This window comes from Aulonocara sp. 'chitande type north' Nkhata Bay, linkage group LG2 (assembly GCF_057382095.1).
Source record: "Aulonocara sp. 'chitande type north' Nkhata Bay isolate Kocher_YH1m ecotype deep benthic linkage group LG2, A_spYH_male_GT1.1, whole genome shotgun sequence".
NCBI lineage: Eukaryota > Metazoa > Chordata > Actinopteri > Cichliformes > Cichlidae > Aulonocara > Aulonocara sp. 'chitande type north' Nkhata Bay.
Window position 1 is genome coordinate 23088773 of NC_141345.1, and position 22576 is coordinate 23111348.

Genomic DNA, 22576 nt, shown 5'->3' on the forward strand with positions numbered 1-22576 from the left:
TATTTGAGTCACTGTTGCCTGAAGTTCTGACAGCTTGAAGCAGTCTGGCCAGTCTGACCTTCAGGAGGCCACCTTGACTATGCTTCAGTGTATTGGGTTGCTGCAATTTGTCTGAGTACTTAGATGCGATCTTTAATAAGCAGCTGAACAGATAACCAATCAAGTGGCCAGTGAGCATATATGCAGACTGGTTGTGCGTTAAGCCCAAGTAACACCTATCCCTATCCAAAACAGTATGTTGTCATGTGGCCTCCAAACAAAATACATAAAATAAACAGGTGATGTTCTCCAGAGTAAATGACAGTAGAAAATGGTGTATATTGTGAGTCACTAACAAACAGTGAACTGTACAAATATAATATAGAATTTACAAACCAATGACAAGGCCTGATTAGTAGCGCCCAAGATCAAAAACTGGGTCACAGAAAAATCTTCCCCACATCCTAAAATAACTGCTTTGATTGTCCTGATGAGTTGCTGAAAAAGCATTGATTATGATGATTTAGCTCAAATGTTTGTGAGAATAATATCTAAGAAGGGTTTGGTTAATTAAAAAAAATCCAAAATCAAAATGTGCAGACCTACCTGGAGATTATTGCAGAGGAGAAGGTGTATGAGGAGCAAGAACCGAGTGTGTCTGAGGAGTGATGGGGAGTGCGGGATGACAATGAGCAGAGGAACACTGAGCATTGTGTTCAGGCTGTAGCTAGCGCACGTGCTGACCATCTTAAAGAATTAAACTTTATTTGAAGACTTGAAGGTGCAAAACCAACAAACAAACGAAAAAAAACCGCACCAGCACAGCATTAAAAGGCTCATATCAGACATTTACCATGGTACTGTCACTTATTAAGTATGACATTGTTTGATGCTATCATCTACACAAGCACACAATCAGAAACATTTACTTTCTATTCAATCAGTTTTTCCAGTTACAGCAACTCTAATGATCAACAGACAAACAGAAAAAAAAAAAAACATTGAGAATCATAGCTGCTCAATAATGTAAGACTATCTGACTGAGATATTTCATAGGCTTCCTGTGTAAAGGACACATACTGGCTCAGCTTTGACTCAGTTTAGTCTTCGAGGCAAAGTCTGCACTAAGTTTCCGCATCACCTCTGCATGACTCTGTCCTGCTAGCTCCTGTCGTACACTCGAGTAATTTTCCTTGACAAAGTTGGCAAAAGGCGTGGGAGCACGTGGCTTAGAAGGCGTCAACAAGACAAGCTGACCAGTGCAGAGGGCGCACACAAATCTCTGCGTGTCCAGTGACTTGGAATGACGGCCGATCCTATATGGAATCACAGAAAAAAAAAAAAAAAAAAAAAAAAGAGACATTAATCAGGCTGAAATGAGCTCAAACGCTCTGGAAACACACAGTGACTCATAAAATGGAGTAAGTGGTTTTGGTTTACATACGTGTTCTTGCAGCGAGTGCACTGGTACTGGAATTTGTACTTGATGTCATAGCTGTGGCAGCGCGTGACCATCGGCAGCTCCGGATGTGCCAGTGTTGCTTTGCGAGCATAGAGCTTCCAGAAGTTTCCATGCCCGTCCCTTACACCGTTAATCAGCCATGTTGCAGCATGACACATTTCATGTATCAGTGTGTCCCTGAGACGATCTAGCAGGGAAGCACAAAGACAATGTTGTCATACAAGACGAGGTACCTCGTATATATGCGCACGCACATATTCAGGAACAACAGCACAGTAAGAGATTCTAAAGCTCCCTGACAAGCAAATAATTCTAGGGGACCTTAGTAAGCCATTACCTGCAGAGTCACAGACTTTCTCTGACAGTTCTATGCGGGCGTAGCGGTTTCCTCCACCCTTTTCCTGCCCTGTAACGCAGTAGCCAGCTGTTTTACGCATCTTCTTATTCCAGGTCACTGACATATTCGCAGGGAGCTAAAAAGAAAGAAAGTTAGAAATAAATGAAAACAAAAACTCACCCTGTTAGCAAAGACATTAAACAATGCAATGTATAAATATTTCGTTCTTTACGCAGAGCGTTTCATCATATTTAATTTACAATAATAATAATATAAAAAGAATACTGGAGTTTTAAATTGTACATCAATATTGAAAGAACTGCATGGGAGATTCCGGCCTTTGCTCACAGTTCATATCTTCATTCTTGAAACTCATTAGTGAGCATTTTATCATTTAGCACAACAGCTATCCTACACAAAACAACCAGAGAGCTTTGCAGCTTCAATATGTGACCCATCCTTGACTTGTTTATGTCTAACAACATAACACACAATATATTACAGATGGTGGTTCTACTATGGCTGCCAATAGACTTTAGGCAACCAGTGAAAGCAAGGGGTATTTCACAAAGTCTGGAGATTTTCTTTTACGTCACGTGCATCAAATTAAATATTCCTCAACTTCAAATGGAAAACAGTCTAGTAAACAATGACTCTTCATTACCTTACTCTCAAACACTGTGGTGTTGTACAGGTGGTAGAGTTTACTTGTGAGTGCCTCTTTGTTCTGCTTAAAGCTGCCCACATAGCTGGAGCTGGGATTTGTGAGCGACTGCAGGAAGCAGCCCGGGGTCTTACACAGCACATTCCTAGAGGGAAGCAAACAGAGCAAAATGAAGACAAACGTTCGTGTATAAAAGGAAAAGGCTCACTATCTGGTGCCCAATTAGTGCATCCACTAGACGCACTTGCTGGTTGGACCGTGTCTCGGCTCGCTCTGACTGACGGCTGGCTTCAAGATCGATGATTTTCCAGGTGTCTTCACACCTAATGATTTAGAGCCTGGTGTTTGGGATACAGAAGGAACTGAGACTGTCCCAGCAGGCTCCTTATTGCTCTCTAAATTTAATTGGAAAAAGGAGAGCAAGAGATATGAGCATGACAAAAAAAACCAAAAGACTGTCAGATTCAAACATTCAGAATTAAGCAGTTACCGTACCTTTGCTGTTGTTCGGCAGGAATGAATTCCCTATGAAATTGTTTTTCTTTTTCAGTCTCTCCAGCAGGGATGTGAACTCCTCCTCAGAACTGCTTGAATCATCCAGCTTGGAAGGCATTGAAAAAGTGCGCTTGGGAGAGATCACTAATGTTTTAGCTCCGTTTGAAGGACGACACAAAGGAGACAGAGCAGGAGGAGAGGGGAGTGACGGCGAAGTTTCATCGTCATTGCACAGAGGAGGAGTATTCTCACTGGTCTTTGGAAGTGACTTGGGCCTCGTGTGACGGGTTCTCCAAGTGCTCTTCAGCACAATATTATCATCATCCTCATCATCGCTGACAAAGACAGGTGAATTATACAGAGACAGGGGTCGCCTTGTTTGAGGCTGGGATGTTGGAGTATTGGTCTTCTTAGGAACTACAAAAAAATTTGAGACAAAAATAAATAAATTAACAGACTTTTACATATGCATCTGACACATATTTAAAAAAGCAGCAACAGGGAAATTAGAAAAAACAAGACGCCTGATACATCAACAAAAGCTTTGTATACAACCAGAAAATAATTTGCAAAGTGAAGAACAATCCTCTCCCGGTTTGTAAACCACACAGCAAGTGAACACTGTCACGTAGGCATAAACAACTAGGTGTGACTGATTGATAATCTAGGCCGTAGATCAGTCAGGTGCAACTTCCCAAGATGAGATTTTAGCTCATTTCCCCATTAATGAATTAAATCAATATCACTGTTATATTAGAAGCAACACAACAGGCTGCCTTGCTGATGCAACTCCAAAGGGATTTGTTTCTCCTCCCGGGATCAAATGGTAGGTAAATGTGAAGGCTGTGTCATTTATTGTTGCATGTGACATCTCCCGACATTATTTGGGATCATGCTGGAAGTGAGGAACAACAGCAAAATTACCTTTGAAAGATGATTTTGGCTCAACAAAGTCATCATCTGATGAGTAGTCGTCAACTATAAAATTATGGAGGCTGTGAAATTAACCCAGGGGGAAAATGTTTAGCAGTAAATAACATTTACTTCTGACGGGAAATAAAAGTGGTGGATAAAAATTCATCGGACTCACCTGTCCTCACTGCCACTTTTAGATGTCTTCTTGGGTTTGGTATTGGGAGTTTTTGCCCGCTGAAGAACTTCAATGAGCAAAGATAAAATATCCAAAAATTGTATTGGTGGGATATATAGACAAAATCTAACCAGAAGAATGACATTAGCACTTACATGTTTCAAAAGCAGTATTGTCATCATCTGAGCTCACCACCACAATGTTTGAACTGAAAATAATAAAAGTGCTTTTTAAATACTTTAGTTATATCATAATATAGTCATTAGTGTGAAATGATAAATCAGATAGAAAATCTAGATCAGAAAAAGACAAAATGCTTCATGAAAACATTTTCATACCTGCCTGTCTTTGCAGGACTGCGTGGCTTGTGTGAAGTGGCTTTAGCTTGGGGTGTGGCTTTTTCCATAAGAACTAAGGCATTAAAGGGTAATAGGAAAAAAATTAAATCCATACATGAAACCAAAGTCACACCTTTAAGCATTGTACATTAATAAAAAAATTTTTTTTAAAAAGCCCAAACACTTACATCTGTCAAATTCATCGTCACTCGATTCGCTCAACGCAGAGTTTCTCCACTTACTTGCTGATCCATGACCACTTGTGCCAGCATGACGACTCTTACCAATTTTACTCATCAACTGCAAACAGAAGCAACAACAATAATAATGTTTATTTATTTATTCATTTTCAATCATTTACTTCATGGTGATACCATCACTTTTAAATGCAAATCAACAAAATCAACCCCTGCCATAGTGGGTCTCCAAAAAAATAAATAAATAAAATCTGTATATTTAACAAAATTATTTTCTTAGACATTAATAAAGTGCTACCTGAGTACCAACATTTTGACATTAGACTATCAATTGATATTTTTCTTTTTGTTTTGGTTACCATATTTGCTCAATCCAGCATACAAGTTGAATGAAAATAGCATTTTTGTAACTAAGAATGTTTCTAGAGGCTTCAATTGACATTGTGAAATACAACTGTACTCCATTCAAAAATCATTTTTTATACAAATATTTATTTAAACAACCAGCCATCACACAGTTTTGATGCACCTGCCCCAAATTACAGATCGTGATGCCATGACATTTATTATTTGACCAAATTCATTGAAGTTTGCGTTTGTCTTTAATAGTTTTGAGATATTCATGCTGAAACAATTCCTCAGATGTAAAAGTGCGGAACAAATATTGTCGACCTAGGTTGACGGACTATTTAAAAAAAATGTATCTCTTAAAAGGTATCTGATATATGAAGCTAAAAGGGAGACGATCGATCATCTCTCCTCTGTCTCAAACGCTGTACTTGAGAGCTATTCTCTGTTCCAGCAACCCAGGCTAATAGTGCCAGTGTGTTTACCAGTTTTTAATGAAGTCCGCGATAATTTAGGGGTTTAAAAAAAGTATGCAGCAAACCTTCTTTTCCGTTTCCTCCAGTCCTCCCTCATCCATCCACCCCATTCTTTTAGCCACTTTGTGAAAAGACTTGGACGTAGCATCGTTCATAGTTTCCTTCAAGTCTGCAATAGCACACAATAGCACGAGCCATTTAAAGTTTGCTCCAGCGCTAACATCAAGCTGGTTTTTTATAACATCATAAAACCACAGAGTGCTGCTAATTGATAGTTTTTACCAAACATTTTTCATTTAACCAATTAATTTTTCTGGTTGGAACAAAATATATCTATATGGTTGAGGGGTTACAGCCTTTAGCTGAGCAGCGTTAGCGTTACCGTTAGCAACGGGGTCTCTAGCGTTAATCAACTAACATTAACAAGAGCTAGCTGGTTCATTTTCCCCCATTAGCACACACTGAATTACCGACTTATAAAACAAACAAACGAACCCGACAATATTTGTTATTTCATTACCAATTGCGCTTCTGTTATAAGAGAATAAGAGTGGCTGAGAGAATAGGGAAGCAACTACGAAGTTAAATTCAAATCTTGTGCTCCATTGCACCGGAAGTTGTCACCGTGATATTGGACCAATCGTAGCGCGTTCGGAGTGGCACTGAACCATCTTGTCCACACCTACGTTTGCAGGAAAATAATCACGTAGACAAATTTCACAGGAAGATAAAGTTCAATTCAGTTTTTAATGCAATTCTACTTTTAATAGAAAAAATAATCTGTCAAATTGATGTTTAAATTACTGTGGTAGAAATTAATTACAGCAAGTCGTTATACGTCACCCAAACCAACTAGTCACACTGTCTAACTAGACTTGTCATCGCTAACAAAACTTAAATTAATCTATGTGCACATTTGTTATATCTCATCTTACCAGATAATATGAAAGTCTTCTATTACCTGTATCACTTGACTTGGTTGGCTGTCATGCATCAGTCTGACAAGGAATCGCCATGGCTTTTAGTAGCTCCAGACGTACCAACTATGCATTTATATATTGAATATTTTTATTATCTATGATTTATGAGTCTTATTGGACAGCCACATGTCCTACAGTCAGTCTGTGAATTCATCATCTATGTATTCTAGATTAGAATGTTGGTCAACTATGAATTTTGACATTCACTCCACAGATCATGCACAAGTATGCAGATTATATTACTGACACAAGTTAGCAAAGCAAATGGCATTTAAAGGAGATCCATACTTGAACTCCAATGACAATGAGAAAAAGCATTGGTAACTTGTATTAAGTGCATGTAACATAAATATCCAGAGGAAATTGTTCAATTGTTACCACTAATGTTAAATAAAAACATGGGGGGGGGAAATAAAATAAAAAAAATAAAAGTCAGCCATTTGGTTTTTCACTGAATTTCTTCTTCCACCTGGTTGTGGGACTGGTATACTTGTGAATGCAGGACTTGTTATTTATTTATTTATTTTAAACACTTCCATAAACGCCAATATTGTTTGAAGATTTCGGCACAGGAAATGTGTTTTCATTTTGTCAGCAGACTCCAATGGACCCAGAAAGGCACAGCTGAATACAAGTACATAAATCTGCCAAGTTTAACAAGGTGCTGTGAGCTGCTGACCGCACACTGATGAGGATTTAAGAAACAAAGGGGGTAGGGTTTCAGTTTTTCACCGGCTTTACCATCGAGTACAAAACACCATACAAAGTGATTGCCATCTCAATATTTATTATATATAGTGCCTCATGGCATCGTTGACAGCATAAAGGTAAACAGACAATTAAAAAAAAGAAAAGAAAAAAAAAAAGAAAATTTGCTTAGAAATACTTACCCGCCTGCTTCAGGTTTGTGTGATTTTAAAAAACAAACCAAAAAAAAAAAAAAAAAAAAATATGTATAAGGTATGTAATCTAAAATTACATTTAGGTCTTCCCCGCTGACTTAACAGGAGTTGCTTTTTCTAGATTTGTCCAGTCTTATGAACATGTTGAGAACTGATAATAGTCCTGATAATAAATAGTCCTTGTAATAAACAGTCCTTGCTTAATGAAGTTGGCATTCAGAAGTTCTCATTTTGTCATGTTTTCAGAAACTTAGAACACCTACTTCTGCAGGTATGTGAGAGGAGCTTTTAAAAAAAAAAAACAAAAAAAAAAAAAAAAACTAAAGAGTTGCAGCAATTTATATTTTATAATTGCATGTTAAAGCTGATGAAACATGTCAGGTACAATTTCCATGGTGCAACAATGTCATTTTTAAAACACACAACACTCTTAATCCATTTATAAATAGATCAACAAGTAATGACGGCTGGAAATTCTCTCCACAAGCTGCACTTAGTCCCATATGCACAATGACAGAAGAAAGTAAATCCATCGATCCAAGTACCAAAAAAGGGAAAGAGGGAGAAAAAAAAAAAAAAAAAAAAAAAAAAAAAAGAAGCCAGGCATTCACAATCCTTTCATGCTCACCAAATACCTATACTGTGTTTTAGGACAAGAGTCTCAGAAGAGTTGCCTGAATGTCTCAGGATCAATCTGGCTCAGTAGATGCAGATGTGAGGCAATGATCAGTGTAAATGGGATATAAATGTGAACATGTGTAGGCTCCTTGAAAACAAGAGTCCCATTAATAGCAAAGGAGAGTGATACAGACAAAAGTTCGACAAGGGGCTGGAGTGGAAACGGACCATTCAAACTATGGTGCTGATGGGGGTTTAAAATGGCTGGGGGAAAGGGGAAAATAATTCTGCATGCTTCCAGTTCAAGCATTTTCACTAGCCTCTACTGCCTGGTGTTTGACCAAGTGATCTGGCTTGTTGCCATTACTGTGGTGCTCCCACATCTGCAGATAGAGCCTCTCCAGGTCCATTGTGTACTGCTTGGTGTTGAAAAGAGGGCTGCAAATTCTCTGCTTCCAAACACGCGCTCGGACCATCTTCAGGCTATAGGAGGAGGGCGAGTAATCAGAGTTCGCAGGTGACAAAGGATGTTTTAAAAATAAATAAAATTAAGTGTTTAGGATAAACATCTACTTACTATTCCATGTCGGAGCCCAGTTTGACTGCTATGTCCTCATAGTCCTGGCGGCTTTGAGCTATTAGATCAGGGCAGCCCAGACAGTTGAGTTGTGAGGCAGCCACACGGGATGCAAGAGTCTCACCTACAGTGGTGTCAATATTTTAAAAGAAAACAGGTTTCAATTAACATTCTCCTCATGGTCATGTTTTTATATTTTTTAAAATCTGTTAATTATTCAACTTGTGTTATGGCAACAATTGGTAGTAGGGCTGCCACAATTAGTCGACTAGTCACAATTATGTCGACTATCAAAATAGTCGACGACTGATGTGATAGTCGACATGTCGTTTGAAGCTTTGTAAGATCCCAAAAGATGCAGGAATAAGTAGTAGGATTTAAGAGTGTAATAACAGAATGAAACTAAAGATGGCAGCACTGCATGTACAAGGAAAACCCCGAAGAAGTAGCTTTGTCCCAGAATTAGAGCAGCCCGGCTCAATTTCCAACAGTGGCGGCAGCTAGTTAGTTTTAATATTACTCTTATTCTTTCTAGGTCACAAAATAAACGTTTAACATTTTCAGGCGAGAATGTAGCTGTGCAAACCTCAAATATCTGCTCAGTTTATCAAGACACCACATATTTTGAAAAGCGCTCTGATGTCCGTTACCCACTAGCTCGATAGCTAGCCGGGGGCAAAGCTCACTAGAGCCGGTGAGAACCCCTGACTCCGGGCAAATAGTTTTCAAACCCACCGCCGTCTTTCGCTACTCAGGTTAAACATATATAAGTCACTTAGATAACTTAAAAATGTTACTGTTTGGCTTTTTTTAGTATTTTATTTGTTCCTGAGTAAATCGGTTTGGCTGAGATTAAAGTTATAGTTTTTACACAGCTGAATAAACGTCAAGCAGACAGCTGATTATCAGAAGTGTAACATGCTCGAGAATATACTCCGGTGTCCCGTTATATTTTAGATAGCAAGGAGTTTATTAAACTTCACCGAAACAATCTGCAAATTTCATTACAATTTAATAAACTATCATCTTGTCTTCATTTTTAGTTAGCACATACCTTAAACACTTAAAGCTGTAAGCTAATGATAGTTATAAGAGCAGATGCATGCTGGTGCACCAAGCTGTACGTTTACGTCCAATGGATGCATGATCTGATTAGTCGACTAATCGCAAAAATAATACGTGACTAATCGACTATCAAAATAATCGTTTGTGGCAGCCCTAATTGGTAGCCAAGCCTATTCCTGAAAACTCTGCTCACCAGGCATAGTAACCATGGGTGTTCCAGCCCAGAGAACATCCATGCCTGTGGTATGACCGTTGCACAGAGGAGTGTCTAGGCACACATCAGCAAGCTGGCCCCTTCTCACATGCTCCTCCTTGGGGGCCACAGGAGAAAAAATGATCCGAGAGCCTGGCAGACCCATGTTCTGAGCATACTGCTGGATGTTGGGCTCACCAACTGCAGGGAAGCGAAGAAGCCACAATACGCTGTTGGGCACGCGCTTTAGGATCTGCAACAAGACAAATGTTAAGAGATTGATTATTTATTTTTATACACACACACACACACACACACACGTACACACACACACACACACACACACACACGTGTGTACACACACACACACACACACACACACACACACACACACACACACACACTCTTTGAAACGCCCTTAAACAGAATTTCTTAGTTAAAGGAACTCCAGTTCATTAATAATAAGGACAGTCCAAACTTACATTGACCCACATCTGGAGAGTAGGTGGATCAATCTTGTAGAGCTGGTTGAAGTTGCAGTAGACAATGGAGTCCTCTGGGAGACCATACTGAGAACGAGTTGTTACAACAATCGTGCGTGGCACCTCCTCCCCAGTTGCAGCTTTGTTACTGATCTAAACATGAGGAATGAAAATATTGCGGCCTTAACGCTTACATTTGTTTTAAAGTGTTTTGTTTTAAAGTCCCTCCTAAATGAGGGAACATTGACTAAAATACTTCTGTAAAAAGAAGCAGCATGTGACAATATATGGGAACGTGACCAGGGTGTCCAGACAGTGTGTTTACATGAAGCAAAAGTGGCCAAAGTGTGTACGTCTAATAGTGACTCTTACCTGTGTGGTGGCTAGGCCATTGCTGACAGTGAAGCCATTGATTGTGACCTGGATTTGGCCTTGATTGATCATGTTGATGATTGCTTCAGCTGCTGTGTTCATGGGAATTACAGGCATGGACAGGGCTCCATTTGTGTCACAAGTAGATTCCTGGTTGTTGTCACACTTCATCTGGTCGATTAAAAAATAAATAAAACATGTTCATCAATAATCAGAATTATTGTTTCAGATTAAACATCTGTTTTAATAAAGTTTCTGGATATTTTTCCTTACTCACCTTTATCACTTTGACATCGGGCAGACTGTCCAAGAAGGCCTTCAGATCAATACCATTAAGAACGATGCGGTTGTCAAAGATGTGCCCGTTAGACTTGAAATCAATCACTGCCTTTTTCTGTTGGTCAAAAATAAATAAAGTTACAACAACAGTGAAAGTAAAATTTTAGGAAAACAAGACAGCTCATAGAATCAATCTGCAGCATTGTAAGGCTGGACAAACCTTGAGGTGAGGGAACATGTTGGCATGGTCTCCAATGAAGAAGGTATTGGGCATGTAGGCAAGTTTCTCTGAGTACTGCTCAGCCACTTCTGTAGGCGATGTCTCCTTGTCTGTGATGATGTAGTCCATGAAGGGAGCTCCGCTGGTTCCAGGGTAACCTAGCCACATAGCCTATTGAATAGGTAGAAATTGTTAGCTGTGCGTTTTCACGGTCAGTATATTGCACAAGCAGAAATATAGCTATCCCCTAGACAGGCTAACAATTTACATGTAAGGCTTACCTGAACAGGGGCAGGGCGGAGGGCGAAGAGCTCATTTCTTGCTCCCTTGGTGTATCCATTCATATTCACTAGAATGTTGATTCCATCCTGGTGAATACGATCAGCTGCCTTGCCATTGCAAGGTATCTGGAGACAAAAATTACAGTTTATGTAAATGGCTAGAGTTCCTGACATTGCATCTGACAGCACAATGGTTGAAATGACTTCCAAGTTAAAAATAGAAATGCTCAAGGTTGATGTGTTATAAATAGAAAGATACTGTTGAGGAAACAACATGTTACGAGTTACCTGTGAGAGGTCTGTGAAATGATGAGCTTCAGCGACCACTTTCACACGGAAATTGGTACTATCATCAGGGCTGAGTGCATAGCAAAACACCTTTAGGGTAAGGAAAACAAAATTAAGACTTTAGTCAACACTGTGTCAATACATTGCAGAGTGTAATAAGCACCGTTTTTTTTTAAACCATAAAAACCAATTCAGAGTTGAAATTACCTCAAATTTTTCAGGATTGTGCATTCCAGGAATGGACTGCATCAGGTGGGAGGTTGGATGGTTGCCAAAGTCAGAGCTTACATATCCAATGCGCAGACGTCCACCGCTAGCTTTCAGATCCTTGGGATGCTCGTAAGCCGGTTTGTGCAGTGCATTAATCTGTGGAGTAAGTAATGTTATAAGAATACGTGTACAGTAGGACAGTAAAGTCTACATGGCAGATGTTTGACTGACAACATAAAAATTTGTTTGCCCAAAAATCATTTCTTACCCCCTATACCTTCATCACTCCAAGCGACCCACTCACCACCAGCTTCTCTACTTCTTTATACCCAGTACCTTGCCCACCCCCCTTACCTTCCCCATACCCTGCAGGCACTTCCATCACCAGCCACCTTCCACCCTCCCAAAATATATATTAAAGCTTTACTTGCTTTGATCATTTTGTCTACCTTGTCCAGGCAAAGGTTTCCGTGGCGCTCAGCAATGGCCTTGCGGAAGCTGTGAGAGAGCGGATACAGCATGCTGTGGTGTGGGTGCACTGAGGGCAAGCGGTTCTTCTCCAGTTGGTCTGCCACAATGCTCACAAGCTTTTTCATCCGCTCATCATAATCTGTCCAGTCACACACAATCTGAAAAAGTGGGGGGGCAAAAACAACAACAAAAAGTAGTCAGAAAATTTGTTTTGATAACAGCAGAAGTAAAAAAAAATAAAAAATAGAAAGATGCAGTATAACAGCAGATGAACACCTGTAGGCAGTGTGCCAAGTTGCAGTAAGCATCAGGGAAGTCAGGCTTCAGTTTCAAGGCTGTGCGATAAGATGCAATAGCCTCTGGGATGTTTCCAGAATCCTAAAAATAAAATAAATACAAACATAAAAATTAAAACTCCAAAAGGCATACTCAACTAACAAACGGGTGCTAACTCAGGTATCCATTGCTCAATTTTTAATTAGGTTTGTGTGAAAATACATCTTTAAATTTACTAATTTAATGTGAAAAGCAACATCAGAAGCAACCTGGAGGTGGATAATCTAATAGTGAAGTGCTATATCTATCTATCATCTAGAGAGAGCATATGAAGAGTAAAATTAAGAAATATTCCTACCTTATGGATTGAGGCTAAATTGCTGTGAGCATCAGCAAAGGCGGGGTTGATCTGGATGGCACGAGTATAACACTGCAGAGCTCCCTGAACATCTTGCATTTCTTTTAGTGTATTCCCCATGTTTGAGTAGGCATCAGCAAATGTGGGGCTGATTCTGAAATTCAAACAGACCACATAACAAAATTACTCAGCTGTCAGGTCTTTTTACACAAAAGTAAATAATCATAGGAGTGTCACAGGAGAGAAATTAATGGATTTAATTTTTCACTCATATCTGGCAACACTCAGGTGGCTTCACAGTATACTTACTGCTCTATTTTCATGTACAAACTTTAAGTTATTTAGCAGCAGTTATTAAGATAGCAGCTTTTTCGGTAAATGTTGCCAACGGGACTTTTAGGAATGCTACAAATCAAACATCCATTTAAAGTTAGTAGATCAGTAACATGTCTGAACTAAGACAGCTATTCTCACTTTAGAAAAGTGACAGGAGTGATTAAACATGAGCCCAACAAAGAAAAAGAAAGCTAATTTCAGGCATAAACTCAAAGTCCACAGTTGTCTCCAGCATTCATTTACAAACCTGATTGCCTCTTTGTAGTGCATGAGGGCTTCCTGCAGTTTTCCCTGCTGCTGCAACACACTGGCCAAGTTAGAGTGAGCTGCTGCAAACTCTGGGAACACCTGATGAATAAAGTTTGAATAAGTATCACCACATGATCATTTTTACTGTAAAAGTGAATATTTCAAATCTGTTAATCTTGACAATGTTAAACCCACCTCTAAGGCTTTTCTGTAGAGCTGAACAGCTTCCTCGATGTAGCCCTGCTCACGCTTGATATTGGCCAAGTTGTTAAGGGAGTCGGCATGAGTTGGACACAAACGCAAAGCTGTGTTGTAGCACTCTTCGGCTTCAGACACCTGTTAGGGAAAATAGAACTCAGTCAGTAAAAACTCAGCAAGTGTTTAATGACCTCAGAGGTACTCAAGATTCGAGACAAAAAACACATTACATTTCCTTTCTCCTTTAGAGCGTTTGCCAAATTGCAGTAGGCATCAGGAAAGTGGGGCTGCAATTCAATAGCACGGCGGTAGGTGTCAATAGCAAGGTCAATGAGGCCCTGCTCATAGTAGACACAGGCCAGATTTCCATGGACAACAGCATGATTGGGGCTCAGACTCAGGGCTCTCAAGTATCCAGCCACAGCTCTGGAAGATGTGAATAAAAGTTATGAATATTCTGCAAACATTTAAAATGAAATGATGTATGCTACAACCTAAAAACAAAAAACCCACAAGCAGATGCAAAAATCTGTCATGATTTAGACTCACCTGTCAAAGATGCGGGCTTCCTTCAAAACATTGCCTAAATTGATGTATGCATCAAGGAAATTTGGATCCAGTGTCACTGCCTAAAAACCAAGGAAAAAGACTTTATATTTGATACTGTTAAGGTGTCTCATAATATAGTTTGATTAATGTTACAAAAAACTATGCAACTGACCTTTTCAAAATGGTGTATGGCCAGCCATATCTCTCCCTGGGCATTGAACACACAGCCCAAGTTGCTCCAAGCCACGGCAAAGTTGGGCTGAGTCTCAATGGCTTTCAGGTAACAAGCCTTCAATGGGTTTAAAATAACCACAGGAAAGGAGAAGAGGTAGAATGGGAGAGGTATAGTGCATAGAAGGTGGGGGGGAGGGTTTGATAAAAAAATAAATTAAAAAAAAAAAAAAAAAAAAGAGAGATTGAGAATAAAAGCAAAAGAGAAAACAAAAAGCAAGAGAAAGCAAAATTAGTGACCATTCTCCATGATGGCAAAAAGTGAGTCTACAGCATGGGCTCGCCTGCGCACAAGTCTGCCGCGCAAAGCTGCAATGCTTTTTCCTACGCTGCGCGGATCCAACCGACACCCACACATAGGCCCTCATCCTCCAGTTATGACCACATCCTTACCAAATGTAGTGGTTACTAGAGCCAGTAAAATCTGCTGTCTGCCCACCCTAATAACAATTTTTATTAAAATTTAAAGTACCAACAAACAAACTGCATGAAATCTCTATTTGATGTTAGCAAGGCATCTCACAACCTGGGATGCTGGGCATTTTGTGCAGGTGAAAGTCCCTGTAATGCATGCGCAAGAAACACGAGCGCGCTGCGTGGGTCACCACGCCTGTGCACCATATTATGCTCTTTGCATGACCTTGCTCCTGGCAAAGGTTCTTATTGCGCCGCTACGCTTGCTGAATGGCCACGTGAAACAGCTGCAGACCAACAACCCCTGACAGAACACTTGCAACACCAGACTGGCACACACTCGGCACCCACAAAATGGCTCTGAATACAGAGAAAGGCAGCGGTTAAATGCTAAGATAATTACACTGCCATTTGTCACAAAACGTTGTCTTTGGTTTTGTCATAAGCCAATTACACTTGAAATTTAGGGGCACTTGGCAACCAGGCTGGTTGCAAGAGGGGGGAGGTCCACAACTAACAGGCCAAAGGGAATGAAGGGTATGGGGGAGCCGCACGCTTGCGCTTTCCGCCTTTTTGGTTGCTTGGAAGATATCGCTGCGCAGCCCCTGCGTTACTGCAGACTCACAGCGCACTATCTGCATGATCATCAGAACGCTGCAACTCCAAATAAAGAAGGGAAATCAAAACAAAACAGGAAAAAAATAACCAAAATGTAAGAGTTAGAGGGTTCTTACTTGTTTTTCATGATTAATGCTTCCAAAACCAAGTTTCTTTTTTTACATAATATAAAGTTGGGTAATTAGTATAGCATATTTTAAGAAATGCTTACTGTAATGCTCTACTATTATTATTACTACTACTATTATTATTTTTTACTTTTTTCTTTTGCTCTTCAAAAGGAAGCCACAAGACAGAGGAGCTCAAGCATGAAGTAAGGTGGTTTTTCTTTTGTTGGCAGTTACAAACCCGTTACCATATTTTTGGACTTTGTCAGAGTGGTGGTCGCAGCTGGCTGGAAGAAGAGGAGAGGACTGAGGCTGCCCTAGTGTTCCTTTCCGCCAGGCACCTACGCAGGAATAGTGTCACCCACCTGAAACCTTCTAAATAACAATATCAGTTGTGGAAAAACCAAAAGAGACAAAAATCAGAAAACAAGATCGTTAGTAAAAGTTCTCAAACAATACATTTTTTTTTAAATATGGAAATAAAAATAAAAAAGCACTTTTGTCCAAATAACAAACAAAAACTATAATACTAGCCTTAGTTTTCATTCATGCAAATGAATGTTTCATTTCAAAGAAAACAAAAGGAATGCTTTAGGGGTAACTGGGAGGGAAGAAAGGCTTTGATCTGTGCAGTACCAGGGAAAGTCAAGCTTCCAGTAAATTCTCAATTCAGTTTTTACAATCACAGAACAGGAGGGCAGTTACTGGCTTGATCTTGCCCAAATGAACTGATCCCATTTCTTTGGGAATAATATTACATATTTGAAGAAAAAAGGGAAGAAGTATTAATCATGGCTTTTCTTTTTTTGCATTTTCATGAAATATTTATAGAACTTTGATTTCTTTATCCTGGCCTGCTTTCTTGAGTCCTGGCCAATGGAGAAAAGTCTGTGGTTTAATTATTTGTATCTAGAAGCCTCCACAGCTCTGAAATAAAGAGGTCATCGCTGTTGCGCGTGCTTCTGTCTTTCTAACCCAGCATCTGACGCAGGCGGTGGAGTACCGATGGTAAGCTGTCTGCCTGACAGCATTTGTGCCACTTTAAGGCATGTGAGAATGACTGCTCTTAAATCCATATGTTCAGTTAACAATTTAAAAGCAGTGGATATCTGAAGAGATAACCAGCTGGATAAAATCCATCAAGTGGATCCAAAAATTGATGTATATGTGCGGAAAGGCACTGTTGGGAATGTGCTCAAGCACTGATTAAATCAAACTGAAGGGTCAGGAAGACAGCTTTGAGCGCGCCCACTCCACCAATCCTCAGCAAGCGCGCGGGGGGGCGGAGCGACAGAGCTGGGGAGCTTGTGACTCCCTGATGCTCCTCCCCACTCCTTTACCCCCCTCTAGCACGAAATAAGATGGCCTGTAACCAGCAAGACAACTCCATAATCACAAATTTAACCCAATTCAGGTAACCCCCCCCCCCAAGAATATAGATACATTTAAAAGTGATAAATTGAAGTGTAGCACCCCCAAACTGACAGCAAACTGAGAAGAACCTGTCATAAGGGCACTTGAAAGAAAAACAATACAGGAGTATAGTAGTTAGGTTAGAAACCATCTTATCTTTTGCACTGCAAAGATAAACTAACTTTTCATCAGTTCATAATTTCTTCAAAGACCGAGCCAGCGTTTTTCCTCCAAAGTCAACTTTATGGAAATGCATGGGGCTGAGGTTAGTTCAGCTGTGTGAATTTTGAAACTCCAGCCTTTCTTCCTGAAAGGGAAAGGGACTGATCTCTGATAAGAGGTCTGTGTAAAGCAAAGGACATTGGGACTAAAAGTGATATAGGGTAGAGACGAATGTAATGTGTACACTAAAAATTTTTTATTATAATTTTTTTTTTTTTAAATGTAAGCTGTCTAAAAAACAAAAAAACAAAACAGTATGTGTATTGCTTTGTTTTTTTTTTAAAGAAATTCAGAAAACCTGATTTCCACATATGGGTGTTAACCCATTACAGTCCAGTACTTCAAAAAGGTTTAAAATAAGGGGATAAGAAGCTAACTGCAACTCTGAAAAATGAGGAGATGCTTCCATTTTCTGTCCTTCACATAAGTGGGTTGAATAGTAAGACTGCTTTAAAAATGTCAAAGCGGAGAAAAAAAAAAAAAAAAACATCTATGGTCTTAGTGAGTGACACTAAAAACAAAATTGATGGACAAGGAGGAAAAAAGAAAGAAAGAAAAAAAGATCTACAACAAAAATACAAACGCCACATCTAAGTATACGCCAACGCGCTGTAACATACCTTGGCCTCTTCCAAACGCCCGAGGGCTTTAAGCAAATTCCCCAAGTCACTGCGCACACAATATAGATCCTGTGAAGATGGAAAAAAAAAATAATAATAATTCTATAAACAGCCTATTTGTGGCTATTCCAACTAAATAAATGTATAGGGCATTGACACATACAATTTAGAAAAAAATATAAATTAACTCACTGGGTTGTATTGTAATGCGGAGACATAAGCCTGCACGGCTCCCTCCATATCTCCTGCGGCCACCAGAGCTGCAGCCAAGTTGATGTACCCGTCAATAAAATCTGGCTTGAGTCTCAGAGCATGGCGATAATGCTCTATTGCCTCCTGCAGCTGCCCACGCTCCTTGTACACATTCCCCAGGTTGGAGTAGGCCTCAGCCAACATTGGGTTCTGCTTGATGGCCAAGGTACTGAAATGAGCAGACCTGCAAGGAAAGATTATGCACAAACTATTACACTCCAGAGCTGACACAGTTGGTTCAAACTGCTGTGTAGAAACAACAGCAAGGCCCAAGATGTTAAAGAACAGAAAATTAGTTTAAGATGCATTGTCAAATATGATGAAAATCCCAAATATCAAGACACATTAACATGAGCCTCAGCACCTGAGCAAAACTTTTTATTCAAATGTCTACTATGCAAACATGCAGGCAGTACAGCCCAAAATAAGTTATGATGAAAATACCACGAAGATGATCACCATATTCAATTTGATCCTGTGAGCTGTCATGGAACATTTTTACTAACCAACAGTTTTTGGGGTAAACAACAAAAGCATACAAGTTTAGCATTTGTATTATGGTTAAATACCAAATTCAACAGCATTACAAGGCTGTAATGATACTGGCATTGTCCACATTTAAGGATTTGAAATGAGTGAAAAAGCCTTTAGATCATATTACTTGAAAGACCCAAGCACCTGAAAAGAAAGGTTACACTCCAACCACCAGAAATGCACAAAACCCAAGTTAAACCACATAACAGGATTTGCACAAGACAGCCCAGCTGCTCCACAGGACTCCCCAGTGTGTGCACTCAAAGCCAAGACGACCCATTTTCCTCTGCTACTGCTCACATGCCCAGTGTGCTTTTCCACCCCCCCAACACCTCACCTGTCGAGTCTTCGGCACTGGAAGTGGATGGAGGACAGGAGCAACAGCACGCCTGTGTTATCAGGCTCCTGCCTCCACAGCTGCATGCAGTGGCGCTCAGCTGCCTCAAAATCCCCTGACTGATACTCCCGGTGCGCCAGCTCAGCCAACCCTTGGAAGGAAAGCATACGTTTTGTTGGTTCTGGAGCACCAACATAAGCCAAGGAGGGGGAAAACGACACGTTAGAGGTGATGGAAAAAATTAAAATCAGACAAATGATAACAGAATTTTTTTAAAGAGGAAAATAAGACAAATGCTTTAATTTAAGAAGAGTGACTAACACAATTTGAACTCAAAATAAAAGGGGGGGGACTCATGATACACATTTGGGGATTTTACATCTTATTGTGTGGGTAGGAGTCACAATAAAGTCTAACAAATAAAAAAAAATGGAGGAAAATAATGTGTGTGATGGGAAAACAGGCAAGCAGATGGATGAAACAGGTGTGAGAGGTTCTGGCAAAAACTCTCCATAACACATTTTGGATGTTTAGTAATTTATCATATCAAATATGTACTTTTATGAAACACCAGATTACTTTATTGTAACTTATTCTAATACAATTTTTATATGTGTGTGTGTGTGTGTGTGTGTGTGTGTGTGTGTGTGTGTGTATATATATATATGTATATATCTGAAGCGGTAGTGAACACATCAGAACGCTCTGCTCCAACAAAACAAACTAGTTATTCAAAGGTGGGGCTGAGAAAACAAAGCCGCATCATATAGCTAAACTTTTACTGCAGGGCTAATAATGCAGTAGATCCGGTTTGCTCAAGCGGTCATGACACTTACGTAACATTACTTGTGGAAAGAGTATAGCTTAAAATGCTTAAACCACCAGTCAATGCGCGAAAATACCGGGTTTCAGAACCGTTCTGGTATCAGTATCGCCGATAACCTTTGGGATAATGCTACCATTTGCCTAAAGGCTATCTGTGCTAAGCGGTAGACACAGGCCAGACTTCAGTAGCAAGGCCCCCCGGTAACAAATTTCAAAGACATCTTCAAGCCCCTTTGTGCTGACTTAGCTTTCACAGCGACCCTTAAACATGAAATCAATGAAACACAAATGGTATACCCCGAGCAAACCGCTAAAGCACCTTCGTGGAATGCTTATTCGTCTGCGTTAAAGTGTGACTAGTAGACAATTTGCGGCTACTTCGACGCAAACCTGTGCTAAAAGCTAAATTACGCTAATGTTAGCTTTAGGGCTTTTATTGTCGCGATACGAGGTAGAAATTTGAGCCCGCGTTGCTATTACTAACATGTTCTTCCACGTTGGACAAAAGACAAATTTAATAAATAAAAACAGGGTTAAAATAGTTTACCTATTTTCTTTTTTTTAAGGTCTATTTGTTAGATACTAGCTCGATCGCATCTAGGGGGGAAAAACCTACACAAGGACACAGTCTTTGAAGCTTGCCTTGTTGCCTTCTGTGTAGAATTACTTGCATAAAAACAGCAAACCTGTGCTGTCGGCCACGTTTCCCACTGAGCTCGCCATCTCCTCGGTCTTCGAGTCTTGCACGGTGGTCGTCAATGTGTCCTCTAGCAGATAACAATCTCAGAGAAAAAAAAATTGCGACAAGCAGAAAACACGTTGCCCCAATAGCTATGCAGAGTTAGCTAAACTAATGTCCTAACGTATGTTTCTTTTTCCCCTAAAGCGACAAATGTAGATCTCGCAGTGGTTAGTATCAGCTGGCTAATACCCAATCAATTGTCTTGCTGTTAAGAGCTCGTTTTTAAGCTAACATGTTACGTGCTGTTGGTTTAATGGCTCTTGCTAGCTTCCCCTTCCCAACAAAGCAGCAGTGGATCATAAAATGGCGAGATGGGTGGAACTCGTTTTTGAGATAAACTAGATCCGTTCACCGCCGTTACCGAGACACGTGTGTAAAACTGTAATAAATATCGCACGTAGCGATGTAAAAATATTTCAGAAGATTTGTGATTACATTTTTCTCCTTTTATCGCGTGTTATTTCTTTATTTACTAAAGTTTAAAAAAAACATATTAGGAACGATGCTGCGCGGAAGAACACATTGGTGCAGTGAGACGGAGTGCAAACGGAAAAAGCCAGCAGAGAACCGGTTTTAAGATTCACGAGGCAGATCGTCTGTGGATTGTAACGTGTTACCACAGCCACACGAGAATAATGTGAGACACCGACATTAAATAACAGTGGGTGGATTCTGTTTAAGTTATGCAATGCACAGCTGGAGATCTACGCGGCTCTGCTATGCAGATAAAACAGGCGCAAAAACTGAAGTGGTAGTGATGTTAACTAATATACAATTCAAGAACTAGTTGTCACAGATCATTCAGATCACCAAGCAAAGTTTAATATTAAACACAGATTAATGAGATAAATTATGATTTATAAATCCCAATTTGTGAAAAAGTAATTGCCCTCGAACCTGTTTTTAATGCAGACTTTGACTAAGCCACTAAAATATCTTTATTTTGCTTCTGTTTTTGTTTTTCCTGTTTTTTAAGTCATTTAGAAGTGGACTTGGTGTGTTTTGTATCATTGTACCACTCATAATCCAAACAGGCTTGGGCTTCAGGGCATGAAGTGCTAGCCAGACATTTTCCTTCAGGATTTTCTGGTAGAGAGCAGAATTCAAAGTTCCATCAATTACGGTAAGTCGTCCGGGTCCTGCAGCAGCAAAGTTGATTACCTCACTTTGCCCCACCTGGGGCACACAACAACAGCCTATCCTTAAATGACTGTGTTAGCCCATGTCTATCCTAGGTGGAAAACCCAAGTGGGCCCTACGTGTGTTTCCCATTTTGGACCAAGTTAAGTGTTTCCCATGTTTGGACCTACTAAAAGTGCCCACTTGGGATTGCCCATATGGGTTTAATGTGAAAAACCCAAGTAGGCCCCATACAAAAAGCCCAGTTTGAGCCCATGCCCACATGATACCCATCCAGCCCACGCAAAAACCAGGTGGGGCCCATATATACATGTTGGCTGGGGCAGCCTCAGACCATCACACTACCACCACGGTGTTTGACTGCTGGTGTGATGCTCTATTTGACCAAATACTGTGTTAGTTTTATGCCAGATATAACGGGACTCAAACGTTCCCAAATGTTCATTGTTTGTCTTCTCAGTCCGAAGACTATTTTCCTTAAATTCCTAAATATATCATCAAGATGTTTTGTGAGACGAGCCTTTGTGTTCTTTTTGGTCAGCGGTGGTTTTCTCCTTGAACTCTCCCAACTCTCTTTCTTATTGTTGACTCATAAACTCTGACCTTAACTGAGACGTGTGAAGCCTGCGGTTCTTTAATGTTGATTTGGGGTTTTTTGTGACTTCCTGGCTGAGTCATCGTTGCTGTCTTGGAGTAATTTTGGTAGGCCGGCAACTCCTGCAAAGGTTTACCTCTGTTCCATTTTTTCTCTATTTGTGGATAATGGCTCTCACTGTGAGTCACTGGAGTCGCATTGCCTGAGAAATCGCTTTCCAGACCTTTCCAGACTGA

The 22576-nt window shown here is 40.1% G+C and overlaps 2 protein-coding genes across 9 annotated transcripts; both read right to left on the bottom strand.

The window, feature by feature from the left end:
• Positions 1–719: 719 nt before the first annotated feature.
• On the bottom strand, positions 720–6061 carry gcna (germ cell nuclear acidic peptidase). 2 transcript variants are annotated; one of them, XM_086311128.1, is made up of 13 exons: positions 5907–6061; positions 5452–5555; positions 4554–4665; positions 4366–4438; positions 4183–4235; positions 4028–4094; positions 3862–3932; positions 2938–3354; positions 2687–2837; positions 2443–2587; positions 1779–1914; positions 1424–1628; positions 720–1295 (listed from the first exon to the last, which is right to left on the bottom strand). In XM_086311128.1, the coding sequence occupies exons 2-13, from the start codon at positions 5539–5541 to the stop codon at positions 1064–1066; spliced, it is 1752 nt and encodes a 583-aa protein (XP_086167254.1). In that variant the 5' UTR covers positions 5542–5555; positions 5907–6061; the 3' UTR covers positions 720–1063. The 2 variants fall into 2 exon arrangements, with proteins under 2 accessions (XP_086167254.1, XP_086167263.1); XM_086311137.1 differs by lacking the exon at positions 5452–5555 and having other exon boundaries at positions 5907–6021.
• A 1075-nt stretch (positions 6062–7136) lies between these two features.
• On the bottom strand, positions 7137–20903 carry LOC147337800 (UDP-N-acetylglucosamine--peptide N-acetylglucosaminyltransferase 110 kDa subunit). Of its 7 annotated transcripts, none has more exons than XM_086311091.1 (22): positions 20550–20903; positions 19039–19189; positions 18108–18351; positions 17916–17984; positions 14463–14579; positions 14291–14370; positions 13972–14167; positions 13739–13879; positions 13542–13642; positions 12959–13112; positions 12601–12702; positions 12285–12482; positions 11851–12009; positions 11644–11733; positions 11356–11481; positions 11075–11245; positions 10853–10969; positions 10576–10746; positions 10204–10356; positions 9722–9974; positions 8464–8587; positions 7137–8369 (listed from the first exon to the last, which is right to left on the bottom strand). In XM_086311091.1, exons 1-22 carry the CDS (start codon positions 20584–20586, stop codon positions 8189–8191), a joined length of 3135 nt encoding a protein of 1044 aa, XP_086167217.1. In that variant the 5' UTR covers positions 20587–20903; the 3' UTR covers positions 7137–8188. The 7 variants fall into 7 exon arrangements, with proteins under 7 accessions (XP_086167217.1, XP_086167207.1, XP_086167190.1 ...); XM_086311081.1 differs by having other exon boundaries at positions 12303–12482; positions 19039–19219; XM_086311064.1 differs by having other exon boundaries at positions 19039–19219.
• Positions 20904–22576: the final 1673 nt, after the last annotated feature.